The 16,109-nt window shown below is 49.4% G+C and overlaps 5 protein-coding genes across 5 annotated transcripts; 4 read left to right on the top strand and 1 right to left on the bottom strand.

The window, feature by feature from the left end:
* Positions 1-732: 732 nt before the first annotated feature.
* M406DRAFT_324899 (Apo Saccharopine reductase) lies at positions 733-3,130 on the bottom strand. Its single transcript, XM_040919922.1, has 13 exons — positions 3,062-3,130; positions 2,899-2,978; positions 2,543-2,824; positions 2,456-2,476; positions 2,277-2,400; positions 2,130-2,212; positions 1,988-2,026; positions 1,819-1,903; positions 1,500-1,758; positions 1,285-1,373; positions 1,113-1,228; positions 942-1,060; positions 733-877 (listed from the first exon to the last, which is right to left on the bottom strand). The coding sequence occupies exons 1-13, from the start codon at positions 3,073-3,075 to the stop codon at positions 839-841; spliced, it is 1,350 nt and encodes a 449-aa protein (XP_040771049.1). The 5' UTR covers positions 3,076-3,130; the 3' UTR covers positions 733-838.
* A 601-nt stretch (positions 3,131-3,731) lies between these two features.
* Positions 3,732-5,937, top strand: M406DRAFT_348696 (uncharacterized protein; the record flags this gene model as incomplete). Its single annotated transcript, XM_040922415.1, has 2 exons — positions 3,732-5,554; positions 5,618-5,937. The coding sequence occupies one exon, from the start codon at positions 3,732-3,734 to the stop codon at positions 5,331-5,333; it is 1,602 nt and encodes a 533-aa protein (XP_040771048.1). The 3' UTR covers positions 5,334-5,554; positions 5,618-5,937.
* A 252-nt stretch (positions 5,938-6,189) lies between these two features.
* On the top strand, positions 6,190-6,872 carry M406DRAFT_335273 (uncharacterized protein; the record flags this gene model as incomplete). Its single annotated transcript, XM_040921020.1, has 3 exons — positions 6,190-6,242; positions 6,353-6,741; positions 6,772-6,872. 3 exons carry the CDS (start codon positions 6,190-6,192, stop codon positions 6,870-6,872), a joined length of 543 nt encoding a protein of 180 aa, XP_040771047.1.
* A 3,538-nt stretch (positions 6,873-10,410) lies between these two features.
* M406DRAFT_358697 (SET domain-containing protein) lies at positions 10,411-11,728 on the top strand. The gene has a single exon (XM_040923977.1). The coding sequence runs from the start codon at positions 10,432-10,434 to the stop codon at positions 11,641-11,643; it is 1,212 nt and encodes a 403-aa protein (XP_040771046.1). The 5' UTR covers positions 10,411-10,431; the 3' UTR covers positions 11,644-11,728.
* Positions 11,729-14,214: 2,486 nt separating this feature from the next.
* M406DRAFT_269836 (uncharacterized protein) lies at positions 14,215-14,735 on the top strand (the record flags this gene model as incomplete). Its single annotated transcript, XM_040918037.1, has 2 exons — positions 14,215-14,480; positions 14,531-14,735. The coding sequence occupies 2 exons, from the start codon at positions 14,215-14,217 to the stop codon at positions 14,733-14,735; spliced, it is 471 nt and encodes a 156-aa protein (XP_040771045.1).
* Between the last annotated feature and the right edge of the window lie 1,374 nt (positions 14,736-16,109).

Genomic DNA, 16,109 nt, shown 5'->3' with positions numbered 1-16,109 from the left:
CACGCAATATGGCGGATATGTCTGATCAGCTTGATTCCTGATAGAGGCAAATGTTCTATGCCTGTGTCGAGTCTTCTCAATGAAGACATATCTAAGACTAGTTTCAGCAATCTAGAGTCTGAAATGATCAGTATATACATGTTCGATGATCTGCTGTCATTGTACTTGCCTATACTCGAGAACTAGCCATAAAATAAGTGTGCTCCAACCTCCCTCTACTTAAGCTATTACATCTGCAAGGCAAGCGACTCCTACAATATGGCTTCTGAAAGCTGATCCCGACCAGACCAAAGGATTGATGAGGCATGAAATATCAGCAGCGTTGCCTTTCGACATTTTGCCCTTGCATCATCCCCCACTTCCCATATTCGATGTGATTTCAGCAGCATTGATCTATAGTTTCAGTAACAAGTCATTATGTTGTCTGTATTAAGCAATTTCAAGTCATCAACTATGATGACCTTACAGCAGATATGGTGTCTTAATCTCGACTGCATATAAGTGCGTGGGTATTGACGCATGGAGTTCATATTGTGATGTGTGCTCTGTGGTCGATGTGACTGCGGACAGCGCCAAGCTAGTTACCACAGTGAGACGATGTACATGGAGAGGTTTTGCAATCCATTTAGATTGGGTTGAGAAAGGAAATACCGCTGTGTAAGAAGTCTAAAGTTTTGTAGGAGGATAGACCAGAAGGGACGTCTTTGCACTTCGAAATATTTCTTCTGATAGCACTGCGATCGGTCTGTATTGTTCACAAAGAAGCTAAGGTTTCTTTTCCTTTGATTTCTATCGTAATCCCACTGTGCTACTGAAAAATTGCCCCATGGGTATTGCTTCATGCGACGATCTCCTCCTTGCAGGCAATTCCGTACTTCTGGAAAAGAAATATGTAGATTAGCGTATCGAAGCTCCGTGCTGTTCGGGGAGCTGCTACTCACCTCCTTGAGCTCCTTTATCAGAGGATCGTTGATCTTGCTGTTCATTGGAGCGAGAACGCCCTTCTCGGCGAGGGTTCCATCCAGAACTTGCTTGACGGCAACCGCGCATGGGACACCAACTGGGACTAGTTAGCTTAACACACAATCATTTATTCGAGTTCCGATGCTCACCAAGCTTGGCCATCGCTGAGTATCCACCGGCCTCAGTGCTGCCGTACTCGCAGAGGGTGGAGAGTCTGGTTTGCTTGCTACCATCCTTCAACTCCACCTCGAACTTGTGCTGAAGACTGTGCTGTGTCAGCATTGTGTTTCTCGTGATGGCTACCTTGGACAGTCCACTTACATGACAAGATCCCGTTCTCCCTCGCCAAACTGCATCTTCTGCTCGAGGGTGGCACAGATGGTATCCAGGGGGTTTCCTCGTGGAGTGATCTTCAGGCCCATAAGTGTTAGTGATACCTGCCTATGCTAAACCCGCTCCGTGTCTAATACACGCCTGCACCTTGCCAGCGCAGTCTTGGGCGAGTAGAAACGCAGAAGACAAGGACGGTGACTTACCTTCTGTGACGAGAACATTCCAAGCCATCTCATACCGGCCAGGATATGCTCCTTCTGCTCATCGTCGTGGAACGTGCTCTTGGCGGAGATGGCCTTGATAAGCTCCGCCTCGTCCGAGGATGAAGCAGCAAGAACATCCTGTGTGATCTGGTTCCAGGGCTTGGGTTCCTTGCAGGAGGCTCGTTCGGTATCGTCGAGGAAGCCAATATCGACGAGAACCTTGACGAATTCTGGGAAGCCGGCATAGCGCAGAGTACCCCTAGACTTGAGTCAATTATGTATTCAAACCACTAAGCGTCTGACGTCCTAATATGTGTACCTAATGATGGTCTGGGCCTCCGGGATGTTATAGCGCTCCTTGTACGGGGTTGAATCTCTGTTGGGATATGCGACAAGGTTGAATCCTGCAAGGCCAGAATGTCAGTATTACAGTAATAGAAAGAGAGATGCACGGCCTTCGGCACATCGTAGACAGGAGAGTTGCGGACCTGGATAGATGCGGTATGGCTTAGCGGTAGCCATCAGATCTGTGAGGCTGCACGTTAGCCTGTGGTTCTTCTGGACAAGGTCGGGTCATGCTCGGAGTAATTCCAAGACGCGGACTGCTGAGCGCGTGCGTGGGTTCCTTACCTGGGCCTGCCACGTTGACAACCTTCCCATCTCGGTAGAAGCTAGCAGCATTTCGCAGGGCGAGAAGAACACCGCGGGGTGACCTGAAAGCGTTCTGTGTCAGAATTTTGAACTTCGAACACGTCCAAACACTGTGGCGAAACATACCAGGAGAACTTGTATCCCAATGGGTTTCCAGAGCTCTCTGGGGCAGGGAGACCTCCACAGTACGACAGGAAAGACGTAATCTTTCCGCCCTCCTTGTGAACTTCTTCGATAGTCTTGACAGCATCTGGAAGAAATTAATGCCATGCACTCAACGCATTTTGTCCGGAGGAATAGCTTACAGAGATGGTCGATACCCGGGTCTATATAAGAATTAGTTGTTGGTTCGCAAGGGACGTCCCTGGGAGCAAAGGGCGGGGAGAACCTACCCAGACCGATCTCGTTCATGACAGTTATACCGGCATCCTTGCATTGCTGGTCGAGCTCCAGCATAGCGGGCGAGACGTAGCTCGTGGTGACAACGTGCTTCTTCTGTCGGATGGCAGACTTGATGACGGTGGCATGGAAGGTGTAAGGGATCAGGCTGATGACGAGGTCGTGCTTCGCAAGCTCGGCGTCCAGGGCCTGATCGTTAGTAACGTCGAGGGAAATAGGGATGGCATTCTTGACACCAGCCGAGAGTGACTTGGCGGACTCGAGGGTTCTGCAAGCTGTGCAGGAGTGTCAATTGATCGATCGCAGGGTAATGAGCTTGACGTCTGGGAAAAGAGAGGAAGAACCATACCGACAGTGACAGAAATGCCTGACTCGGAAAGGATATCGAGGGTTGGACGGGTGACGAAACCAGCGCCGAGCATCAACACCCTGTAGAAATGAACATAACACCGTGAGCGAGTGAGTCTCTCTAACGCAGAGAAGATGATTGGTTGATTGATTGTTTTGCTTACTTGTGGGACGCCATGATGGGATCTTTTCCTGGCGGATCTGAGTTAGACGCAGAGGTATTTCTTGTAGGACAAGTTGTTGCAGTGTCTTGTCTGAATCGAAGCTGTCCAGCCTTTGGTTGAAAGTTTTACTGCTATGATGACTGCTAGCCGATGTCGGCCAGTACAAGCTTGTAACCCAGTTCGGGCATGTATTCTTCCAGGCCCGATGAGTCAGCACATCTCCATGATGTAGTTTTACATACGTTCCCTGCACTACATAGGTGAATGCAACTTTGGCACATGTAAGCCCTCACATATCTAAAAGACATGAAATTCATTCACGGGTCCTCGTTCTCACGGGTTGGATGCCTGAGTACTGTACAGAACAGGTCAGCCTGCTCCTGCTCATGTTCAAGTTCATGTTGGTCAGATGTAATTACTGATTATGGTAGGTGCAACAGAGGGGTACCATGCTAAGCTTCAACAGCGCTAAGCCTTCCACTTTCTGCTGCCTGCCGGAAACCTTACCGCCCCCCCTGCACTACCAAAAAACACGTCCCTAACTTTTGTCGCGAATTCACAAAAGCACCTTCCCTGCTCCCCAAACAACTCATCCCTCCATGTGTCCCTTCGCTCCAGCGACTAACTTCCCTCATTCTTTTACCCGCCATCGTATAGCATCCCTCGAGGCATGGCGACCACCCCCAATGGCGATGCTGGGTCCCCGGCAGTGGCAACCGTCGGCGATAAGTCCAAGCCGCCCCCTGGCCTCGTCATCCCTCCGCCTGGCGAGATCCGTGAGGCCATCGAGAAAACAGCCAGCTTTGTAGCTCGTCGTGGAGTGAATTTCGAGGTCCGAATACGCGAGAGCCAGGGCGCCAATCCCAAGTTTAGCTTCTTGTTGAGCGAATCCGATCCCTACAGTGCCTACTACGAATGGCGCAAACAAGAGCACAAGGATGGCCACGTTCCTACCGCCGGTCAGCAGCCTGGGGAAGGCAAGGTTTTGCCTGCAGAGGAGGAGCCCAAAGGTCCACCGAAACCTCCCGACTTCCATTTCTCGGCGCGTATGCCGCGCATCAACCAGAAGGACCTCGAGATCCTGCGGCTCACGGCGCTGTTCGTTGCGAGAAACGGCCGACAGTTCATGACGGCGCTGGCGCAGAAGGAGACCAGTAACCCGCAGTTCCAGTTTCTCATCCAAAACCACACCTTCCACAATTACTTCCAGCACATGGTCGATCAATACTCTATATTGCTGCGGGAGGCCGGCATAGGAGAAGGCAGCAAGGCCCAACAGGAGCGCATGGAGGCACTGCAAAAGGATATTGATGACAGGTATCATGTGCTCGCACGCGCTAAGCAGAGGGCTGAATGGGCGCGGTTCCAGGAAGCAGAGAGGATCCGGAAGGAGGAGGAGGAGGAGGAGCAGAAGCTCGAGTTTGCGCGCATCGACTGGAACGATTTCGTGGTGGTCGAGACGATCACGTTCACCGAGTTTGATGACCAGGTTGACTTACCACCCCCGACGACGCTCAACGACCTGCAGTACGCCTCGCTGGAGGACAAGAACAGGATGGCCATCAGCTCCAACCTCCGCCTCGAGGAGGCTATGCCCTTCGATGACAGCCCGTTACCAGCCGCGCAACAAACCCTTCCGGTCCACCCGGCCCCGGCACCGACACCACAACCAGAGTCCCGCCCAGCTGTCGAGCTGCCCATGCCCACGTCCACGCCACCGAACGCTGGGCGAGCAGGTCCTGAAGAGGACGAGGCAGCACAGGCGATAGCGGAGCGGGAGCAGGCTCGGGCGCGCATGAAGCAGGCGCAGGCCGAGGCCAGAGGGGGCGTCGGGCCCGTCAAGATTAGGGATGCGCCCGTGCCAAGAACAACGGGGCGGAACAAGGCAGGGCAACAGATGGCAATTTGCCCGAACTGCAACCAGCAGGTGGCTATCGGCGAGCTGCAGGAGCACATGCGCATCGAGCTGCTGGACCCGAGGTGGAAGGAACAGAAGGCCAAGGCCGAGTCACGCTATGCCACGACGAACTTGTCGACGTCAGATGTGGCAAACAATCTCAAGCGCTTTGCCAGCCAGCGCAACGATGTGTTTGATGATACCGGAATGCCTTTGTCCGAGGAAGAGGCCGGGCGACGCAAGAAGATCGCTGTCAGCCCCCTCGACATGCACCAGGAGGACAACAGCTTGGCGCCCGGGAATCAGCAACAGGCGGTGAGCGTCGAGGAGCAGATTAGGGCCATCCATCAAAAGTTTGCGGCCGAGAAGAAATGAGTGCCCCTCGAGTACCCCTCAAGTACCCCGCGGCCGTGTCGATGACCGACTCTCGAGAGACTTGAGCCGCCACAACCATACGCATGATCACTGGACAGACAGGGCCGAAACAATGCCTTCAGGAGGCTGGCCCTAGGGAGTACAGGACATTCCGACCAGAGCGCACCCGTACGCGAGAGAGAAGCAGAAGGAACAAAGGGAGGCTAATGGCTAGGGCGTAGGTAAGGAAAGGATTGATTCATGATTTTCGACAAGTCAAGGCTTATACCAACCAAAAGTGACAGATTGCCATCACATTTACTGCCTGTGTTGCAATGTGAAGATTATGTGAAGCACTCGCTACCGAAAGATATGTTGCACAAGTAAGGTGCAGTAATTATTCCAACCCAACAAAAACGTAATTATGTTGTCTCTGGACGCACTCGAGAGCGTGTCCAGTAGAGATATACCTTGGAGCCATGTTTCATCGCTCATCTTCAAGTAGATGGTCGTGCAAACTGAACTAGAATCTTCGACCAGGCCCATTGATCGTCAGTGGTTTGACGAATACTATTCATATTAGTTCACATAGACTACAGCGTCATAGACTGAAACGGGTTTACACAAGACCATTTGACCATATGTAGACATTGAAATCAAATGACAAAGATCAGAATCGCGAGGCCTAGTGACAAGCCGGAAGCACACCAATTGCCAGGGTAGCTACGTAGTAGATGCCCCTCCTGACTGCGCCCCCCACCCCCCCCCCCCAAAAAAAAAACCCTGCGAGCCGCTTCTCAAACGCATCGTGTTCCGGCGGGCCGGAGGCGAGTAGTTGAAGTCCTCGCCCAGCACTATGAGTGAAATTCTGCACGGCATGGCAGTCGTCCTGCTCCGTGTTGCTCCGGCAACTTTTGGCCTGTCGCTTGCGTGGGGTCCCCAGCACCAACAGCTGGCTTTCTGATGTAGCTTCAACGCCTGGTCAGCTCCAAACGAGTCTTCATTTAGTTTCCATTACCACAGAGAACTCTTCGCAACAGACACCATGCACTTCTTGACAACGAACGCAAGCCCGGAGCACAAAGAGGCTTCCGCTCCTATCTTCGATCTCAACAAGCCAGCGATGCTGGCGCGGAGCTAGCCCACGACAGCTCTTGCATCGCTGGAGGGGACCTGGATTTCGCGATCGAATGTCAAGAGGCGTTCAATCTTTCGATCGAAGCGGCAGACGACACTTTCTTGGATCTCATTGAGACCGTGATCAAGCAGGTTAAAGACGACTGGTGGGATCATGAGACTGGTGGCACGCTACTGGATCTTGTCACCTGTTCCAGGAACACATCCCGGGCTATTGAGATCGAGGATATGCTCGTGGCGCGCCAAGGGTTGAGTGCTGTCGATTCGCAAGTCTTCGTGCCAAGCGGCGACAGTGAGCTTTCCTTGCTCAAACCTGAGATAGCTATCGGTTGTCGGGATACCACTGAGTCTGTCTGGAACGAGGACCCCTTCAGCGCCGTTTCTGACGCCATGATCTCTTCGACGAGTGGCAGTGTGTCCTAAACCTGCGATTTTGAGCCACGAGATTCTACGACCAGTACTTGCAAGAATATTAGAGAAATGCGTCACTTGAGTGCATCTCTTCCGGATATCGACGCTCGCCCCAGCGAGTGTGCCGCTGAAACAAGCATCAACAACCAAGGAGAAGATGACGTTATCTCAACAAGTTGCAATGCTTCGAAACAACAGCCATCACATAGCAGCCCTCAAGCAACGATTGTCCGCCCTCCTAGCTCTCTTCGAAACACGGCTCCCTATTTCAACACGGTATTTGCACTTAAGCCGGATGTCCGTGGTACCGATTTACGCGCTCAAGGCACGAGTTTGATTCCTGGGTCTACTGTCACCAATGCCATCGATCTGACAGGTGACGACGATCCTGCACAGCCTGTATTGTGTGTATCCAAGTCTCGCTCAATGCAGGAGCAAAGAGAATTGCCTCGATCTTCTGAGCTGAGATACCGAGGCGCTGCCAGGAGCCGACAATACCAACGCACCTCTGCCAACAAGGTGATTGACAACGAATCACAAGTTCAGAGAACGAGCAGGAAGAGGCCGGCGTCAAAACTGGAATCTCCTGGGCTTCAAGCGAGTCCCAGTAAGATGCTACGGCGATATGCAGCAAAAGAGGTCCATGTTCGCTTCGACAAATTTCGGGTTGCCGAAGGTTGTTTCGATTTCTACTGGGCCAAATGGTCCAAAGAGTTCCGAACTGATAGTTCTACGTCTGTCGATATCGACGCTATTTTCGAAAACAAGTTATACGATTCGCTTCAGGTGTTTGTGCGACCTGGTGGCATACAAAACTTGCCAGTGTTGTTGGAATGGAATGAATGCAATCGCTTATTTAAGGGCTTGAATATGGAAGAACGTTTGGTCTCGGTATCAGAAGAGAAAGTCTGTCGTATGCACAAAGACCTGCTGGACGGCCTGTTCATTGGAGAACGTTCTAAGAATTCTATGGAATAAGAGTCTGTAAGCAGTCGAGCTTACTTGAGAGCTCATGAGTCCGAGGAGTATGTAATATAGTATCTAAAGCATCTGGCTTCTGCATAAATAGTACACCACCATGTTGATCTTGAAGCGGGATTGTCAGAACGCCAATTGTTATAAGTATTCTCACAATGTTCGAATCCCGTATCCTCCACCAGCTGAAGTGTTTATGCTTGAAAGCGTCAGCATCTGGCAATGGCATATTGCTGACATCATTACGACGTTGATGATATTCCGATAAAACTGGAAGAATAGTTGAGCGACCCTGATAGAGCGTAGTTCCACTAACGTAGACTAATATATCGGGAAGTCTGAGAAATTGCGAGCTTCCAGCCGTAGCCCATGTGTGGTCGTCGTCTACAAACGAGCACTGGAGCTGACCCTCAGTTCTCTATTCACACCGGAGAAGGAAGCTCCATCATAACCGGTAGCGCCGGTCACCGGGAAGGCTTTTTTGCATACACATACGAGGGAAGGAAAAGGAGAGGTTGTCTGGAACAGCGATATCTTCTACAAGCTAGGAAAATATTGCTATCAGGCCTGCGGACGATTTCCGATGCCGCTTCCAAGCGGAGTAGCGAGGGTTCCAAATTACGGTCGGAGGAGGCATTTCCAATATCATTTTGCAAGAATCGTATTGTGTTCGACGTTGCCGCAAGTACGCCCGCTTGCGCGAGACATGGTCTGATTGGACTGCAGTGATATGTGGACTTGCGTGCACAGGCCACTAGCAGAGTTGTGCATTAGCGGCCATGCGTTGTCCCTTTCCTCCCCTCCCCACCTCAGCCGCCTGCTCTAATAGCGCCTATGCATAACCTTCATCTTGCAAGAAATATCACTTCATAGTTCACCACCCGGGCTACTTGGTCACGACATAAGGATGGACCCTCTTCAAGAATTTCAAATCACCTTCCAAGACCTCATCAGCAAGATGGAGGCGCGACTCCATGAATCGATCGCGGACTCAGACCTGTTCTCCGCCCATGGGCAAGGACCGCGTCGCACCCGACCCCACGACCTGGCGGCTCTCAGGCAGCAGCTGAAGAATCGCATTCAGGAAACGGTTGATGAATCACTGAGGCAGCCTTTCAAGCAATGGCTTACTCAGTGTAGAAAGACCTTGTCGGATGGTGTTGTATCACCAGAACCATTCGCGACACCAAACGCAACGCGCACTATCGGAAAAAGCAATCAAGCCACCACCCAGGTCACTGCTGTCGAGAGCGGTGAAGAAGCTTCCCGGGCTCAAGGAAACCCACCATACCGCTTGCCTGTCCAAGCAATCGGCTCAGAGATGGTGCAAAGTCTTTCTCAGATTATCCAGCAGCGCGACTTCTCTGGGTATATTAAGATTTCCGATTTCGAAGACCCCAAACAAACCGATTTTGCCGCAATCTCTACAAGAGTCAAGTCTTTGCGATATAAACCCCGAGGCTGGTCGGTTTTGGCTATCAACTATGAACGCTTCAAACGGGACTCTGTGAAACTATATCCACTCGGGGATATCCGGGCATGGAAATTCCCCGACCTTACACTACCAGCCCAAAAGCCGGCAAAGGAACTTCAGTCATATATTAATCAACTGCTCCGCTCTCCTCCTGCCGATACAATTCCCTACTATGTTGGGCCTCCGCTCACTAGGCATTTCAACCACCTCCTTGACCCAGGAAACCTCCGTACTTTAGGCGATCTCAAGGGCGTGAATTCGATCTACTGGCATGCTGGCGAACAGAACTCCGGATCAGCATTTCATTGTGAAGATGCGAGCATGCGGTCGTGCAATTTGACGATTCAAGGTTATAAGCTTTGGATTATGATTCAGGAGAATAGCACGACGCAATTCGAAAGGTTTATCAAACGCACTTACGCCGGACCTGTTCCGAAATGCGATCAATGGATACGACACCAATGTCTACTCATCTCTCCTCAGAGACTGGAGGCTGAGGATATCAAGTTCGATTTGCTTTGCGCTGGGCCTGGCGATCTCGTAGTTACTGGGCCGCGGCAATATCACGCAGTCGTCAACTTGACGACTTGCTTCGCTATATCGATCAACTTTGTGCTTCCGGACGAGCTACCCTTAGCGCTATCTAAGACTTGCGAGGAATGTGGCCTATCATCCTTATCGTACCCAAATATATCTGCGATCGAGAGTGGCACGGGCGTCCGGAGCAGGGAACAAAACGAAATGTCTGCCGCGGCAAAGCTTTATGGCCCAGTATCAATGACAACATGCGCATCGCATGTTTCTCCCTCAGACGAACACCGCGATTCTCGTAAGCACTCATCAGCTATAACCTCTCGTTCTACTGTCTTAGCTGACTCCGTCTCTGATATCGAAGAATCAAGCCAGCCTCAGGCCGCAATGTCTGAGCACTCCTCGGTTCCTACGTTACAATCTTCATCCTCGTCAGTCGAACGGGACAGTACGGAAGAGAGATTTCCGCCTTACCCCATATCTAATGCCAACGACCCTATGCCAAGCGCGTCGCGATCACCACAGGTGCCTGATCATAAACGAAAAGCGCCAGACAATCTCCCTGCTGAGCGTACGTCAAAAAGCCCAAAAATGGCGCGTAATCTGGAACGAGCTCGTATCGATATCCAGAGATTGGTCGATGCAGTCCAAAGCAGGGACGCTATTCGCCAATTCTGCGACTTGGTCAATACAAGAAGGGAGCCGAGTCTAGAAGATTCAATTCGAAGCAGCCATTCGCATTTCCAACGCCCGCCTGGCGTAGACCTCCCTACCCTCAGCGCAGCTAGATATCTCATACTTCTCAATCGGGGGCAGCAAACCTCAAAGATCATGACGCGGATTCATCAGTATCTCTTGGCCAAAATTTGCGCTGATCATAAGCAAGGTTCTCTTCGACTGGAAAGCGATATGAAGAAAAATATCTTGCGGATATCCGGGCTCTCGAGTCACCAGTACGACTGGCAGGTCAGTCGAGGCAAGAAGTGGATAAGACTCTGCGGTGAAGATTTCGATGGTGTGCTATGCTTTATCCTTGCAGGTCGATTCAATTCTTTCGATATAGCACCGAACCGGTATCTCGACCTGGACGACGGTCAGCTTCAGACCTTCCATCAGCTCTTGAAAAAGAAGAGTAATTATACAACCTCGATCTGCTCGACCGGTAAGGCTTTCCAAGAAAGTCTGCGAGCTGAAGATATTCATTTCAGATGGGAAACTCCAAAACTACTTCCTATTAGCGATTTGGAGGAGAGCACGATGTTATCTTACTTAAAGCCTTTCAAGCCTTTACGAGAAAACAGATTTGACGCAAACAATTTCCCAGAACCGGCACGAAATCCTACTATCTTATCAGATACTGAAAAGCAATGCGACTTTTGCAACGATACAACATGCTATTGCCTTCTTCAAAGATTGCCAAAATACAATATCCGAATCAAGAGATATCACGGAAAGGGTCTCGGTCTCCAAGCGGTATCAAACCAGTTCGGTGCTATTGTATTCGAGGCGGGCACCCTTCTAGGCTTCCTTACCGGGAGGCTTGTGCCCCCCAAAACGTGCAACCATGATATGGCTGCCGCTATGGACGACTGCCAGCTCGACTGCTCGGAAATGGGCAACTGCTTCCGACTTCTGAATCACGCATGTCCCGATCATGCGGTCGCCGGCCTGAAAAAACGGAGGGTGTCCGGTCAAAAGATGCTGGCTGTCGAGGCACTTCAGGATATTCGAAGTGGCACAGAGATCACAATTGATTATGGATTGAAATCCTGTCATTTGGACTGCCATTCCTGCTGTGGATGAATAAAAATTGGCAGGTGATGTTTTCATGTATTTAAGATATATGACGGCACCGCACAAACAAATGGACATGTACCGACTTGGTCTGAAAATTCAGATTGGCAGAAGAATACGATGCTGTCCATCTGCTTTATAACTATTCCGCTGGAGCGTTCCTTGAGACTCTGGGGTAGCATTATTTTCATCTGGTGTAGAAATATATCGGAGTCATCTTCGGTGTGTGTAACCTTGATTTATTATCAAACTTCGTTACCAAAATCAGCTGGCTCGTATATATCCGGCAACGGGTAGGTAAGTTTCTGCGATCTCTTAGTATAGAACTTTGCACCCCCCTTCTTATCTTCCTTGCCTTTGCGTAGAGTGAGAAGACTTACAATTGCTTCCATCGGCGGTGGCCATGACGCATTGTTTCCGTTTGATGAATAAACATAGAACTTGCTATTCCTATATAACACAAGATAAACCTCTGCTTGACAAAGCTTATAGAACTCATCGGCCTTTTTAAAAAGAGTACGTCGGCGCTTGCGGGTAATCGCGCGTCGAAGTCGAGCTCTTTTCGAAACTGTGCTGCTAGTCATTGCAAAATGTTAAATCTGATATTCAAAACATTTCTAAAATAGCTATAAGTCAAAGGGGGGGGTTTTGGGCCGGGGTAGTTTTGGGCCACCCTGGCCACCCTCGTCAAATACACACACCCATATATATATATACTGTTTATCTATTCTATTCACCCACCACGATGCAATCCTCCTCATCAGTAGGTAATTCGACATCGCTCTCTTCATTCAGACTATCCTCGTGGCGATTAGCCGCGTTTTGAGCTCTCTGTATATCCTCAATCCCTGCAAACTTCGAATTCGGATCCATATCAACCTTTCTTCTTTTACTAGGCCTCAGAGCCTCAATCTGCCTTTTCAACGCTTTATTTTCCTCCAATGCCTTGGCAAACTCGAGGTCCCTCTCCCCATAAGCCTTTTTTATCTTCTTGAATAGCATACAGCAGCCTGGTTCCGTTCGAAGTTGTTGCCGATTCTCTAGCAGCTGATAGTATAGCTGTTTAGCCTTTCGAGGAGTTGAAAAGAGGACTGGCTGGCTTGAGGAGGCTTTTGGGGAAAGACGAGGTGCTGTTGATTGTGCTGAGCCTGAATTGGACTGGGTCTGACGGCTTGGTTGACTGTTCTCGAGGAGAAGAGGGCTCAAGAGGGCTTTTGAGGGTCTGAGAGGTCACAGACTAGTTGCTTTCCATTCAGATCTAATATTCTGGCTTGAAAGGCCTTCCAGTCGAGCCAGACGATAGTTGCTGAGGAATAAACGCTTGCCTGCGATAGTTGAATCGCCCCATTGGCCCATATTGCTGACTTTCTTTCTGTATGCCCGTTTGAGAGATGAAAAGACCCCTAGATCGAGGGGTTGAAGAACGTGAGAGGTATGAGGAGGCAAGTAAATAAGCAGGATATTGTTTTGGAAGCAAAGCCACATAAACTCGTCCGTTTTATGGCTGCCATGGCCATCCAGAACTAACAGCCTGGCTTCTGAGGGGTCTGCTAGCTGGCTATGAGAAATGAAGATCTCTTTCAGCCATTCAACTGCCATTTTATCATTTGTCCATCCGTTTTGCGTAGCTGTAAACTTCCAACCATCAAAAAGCTCCAAATCAAGAGGAAACCACTGTTGTTGTACCGTTTGGCCCTTGAAAATCACCAGAGGGAAGAGGTAGGCACCTGTAGCTGAGATACACTCGAGGAAAGAAGTCCAGGCTTTTGATCCAGGGTCTTTCCTTTGAATTGAACGCGAAGAGGAGCCTCCGAGGACTAATCCATTTGTTCCTTAGCCCTCCATCAGGCCAGCTTCATCCATATTCCATCTATTAGCTGGCTTAATAGCTTGGATATGAGGAAGATTGAAAAGACGAAACCAAAGCCGTATTACCTCTGTTGTAGCCCCATTCGTTCGTTCAGAGGCAATGCGGCGAGTCTTCCTGACCTTTATCTCTGGATTTCTCTTCAAAAAAGCCTGAGTCCATTGCACCCCGAGGGCCTGAGAGTCTCCCTGGACCTCGAGGATCTGCTGAGCAAAGTATTTGAGTTCTGAATGGCTTGGTGGAACGCCTAGGCTTTCTTGAATCAGGATCCATTCGGCTAGTCTTCTTTCCTGATCAATAGAGAGCCTTTGCTGGTTTTCGTGGGCTGTTTTATGCGATTCCCCTCCTTCTAGGCGAGCCTGAAGAGTACTCCTTGGAATACCCCATTCCCTCGAGGCTTGCCGCTGAGACTTGCCTTTTCTGACAGCCTCAACGGCCTGGGCTAGCTCAAACTCGGAATAGGGCTTCATAACAGTCAGATAAAGGTTTGCTGGAAAGATGAAGTTGTTTGGATCAAAATTGGTTGAGTAATAGCTATCAAACTAAAGGGGGTTGAAGAGGCGGTGAGGGTGGCCAGGGTGGCCCAAAACTACCCCGGCCCAAAACCCCCCCCTTTGACTTAATGCGCAGCAGTTTTGGACCGCCACCAGGGGTCGCAAGGGCCACCTGTTTCTTTTGTGCGCATACAAGCCCTGACACAAATATATATAACAATGGACTACAGCAGTATGATTCTCGAAGCTAATAGCATACCTGCATATTACAACCTTGCGGCTGCTACTACGCTTTGGAGCATTCTTACCGGAATTCTTGTTTTACCTGGCACTTTTACTTCACTTCAACAAAAAGAAGCCTTTCTTCAACATATTCCACTTTTGCCTATTGCTGCTTTTCTATGCTGTTTAGGCATAATAGGACTCAGCTGGCTCTGGTTTAAGTTTCACAAGAATTATTACTGGATCTTGTCTCATCTGTTTTTGTAAGAAATTTTATTCCTTTATATTTCTTATTAGTTCTAATGCCTTATAGACCTGGAGCTTTAAACGCTTTTAGTGGCTTAATATCGATTTTTATAAATGTTTATACAGCCAAGGACCATAGATGGTCTCCAACAGCCTGGGTTTCCTTAGGTGTCGTTTTAGTTTCTCTATGCTTTATGACTATAATGTCTAGCATTTGCAAATGGAAACTTTATTTACTTAAGCGGAAACTATTCGACGTTGGGTATAATTAAACACTTTATCTAACAGATCTTAAAAAGCAAACATAAGTAGAGAATAGAACAGATATTTATTATATAACGAAACTTGTATAAAGATATAAGTTAAATAATTCTACTAAAATTCAATGAATCTTATTTATAAACTTTCAACTTTATAATTATTAACTTTTTATATAGCTGTCCGGTACACTGTAATTGCAGATGATACTGTAGTAGTACCGCATACGTACCCAGTACCCTTGAAGGTGTAAGTACCAAGAGAGGTGCACGAGATCGGATTTGCGATCCTGCCTGATGACATACCTGGCAATTTGTTGTTCAGGTAATCGTCAATGTCGTCAGCAAGGGTGCAGAACTTGGAATTGTTGTATATTCACAGTCTGGTCTTGCAAATGTTTTTGTTCTGGACGTATATACTAGCACAGGCAGCGTGAGTGACCCATTGCATACGCATTCGTTCTGGCCTCGACCCAAGTCAGGTTCTGCAGCTTGAAAAGTGCACGAGGGTTTGCTTGTTGTGGATGTCGTGACCGCTTTTGACCGGGATAAGCCCGGAGGAACTACACTTGGAACTGCCTGGCTGCTAGACGTTACCTGAGCCGCGGAGGTTGAGCCTGGGCGACCAGACGGGACCAAGAAGGATTGGCTGGTGGGCATGGTCGCAGTCTGGGCCGAGGAGACTGAGCCTGGGCGACTAGACTGAACCGGGGAGGATTGGCTAGCAGAAGTTGAGGGGTATTGCTGGCCCTGAGACAAAGATTGGGAAGTCATAGCCGAGCTCGCTTGTGTACCTCCATAAATGATCGCAGACACGCAAGTCTCATTGCCAGCACACAACCTGCAGAATTTAGCCGAGATACACCGTAAGAAAAACTACTCAATACGAACTATATAATATTTGCAGCTCCGTCTGGAGCATTCTGAGGGACGAGGAAGCTCTCGTCCGTACAGGTACCTTCATCAGACGTATAGTGAACTGGACCGTAATCGGAAGGAAATACAAGGCTTACGTTGCACTGTAGCTGGCATGGATGACTTGTACTATTAAGGAATTAGCATCTTGAAGAACAATATTAGAACAAACCCTACTCAGCAGTAATCTAGCCTTGGAGGCTCGAATGAGAAAGCGATTGGACTCTATGCATCAGGAGCTGAAGATGCACACAGCTCGCTATCAGCTAGAGATACTTTATTGTAACAGAGTCGCTGTGTAGTCTTATATTTGTATTTCTTATTCTCGAGAATCGCAGAAAGGTGCTGTGGTGCTTGCATTTGAGATCAAGTCTCCTATAGCTTAGGAATCGCAATCTGCCACAGCAGAGCTGAGCATACGGCGCAAACAAGGTCAATGATATTTATTCAGCTGTGCTCCAGGGCTGGTTTGCG

Source organism: Cryphonectria parasitica (assembly GCF_011745365.1).
Source record: "Cryphonectria parasitica EP155 unplaced genomic scaffold M406scaffold_11, whole genome shotgun sequence".
NCBI lineage: Eukaryota > Fungi > Ascomycota > Sordariomycetes > Diaporthales > Cryphonectriaceae > Cryphonectria > Cryphonectria parasitica.
Note: the sequence above shows the minus strand (reverse complement) of the source record. Positions and strands in the feature narration are given on the sequence as shown.

Excerpts from the sequence above, each read along its gene's own strand:
- M406DRAFT_324899 (XM_040919922.1), bottom strand. Across the intron at positions 1,904-1,987 it reads GCCATACCGCATCTATCCAG|GATTCAACCTTGTCGCATAT; the intron begins GTCCGCAACTCT and ends CTGGCCTTGCAG. Across the intron at positions 1,229-1,284 it reads GGAGAACGGGATCTTGTCAT|TCTTCAGCACAAGTTCGAGG; the intron begins GTAAGTGGACTG and ends GACACAGCACAG.
- M406DRAFT_358697 (XM_040923977.1), top strand. The coding sequence starts at position 10,432 with ATGGCGCGTAATCTGGAACGAGCTCGTATCGATATCCAGAGATTGGTC.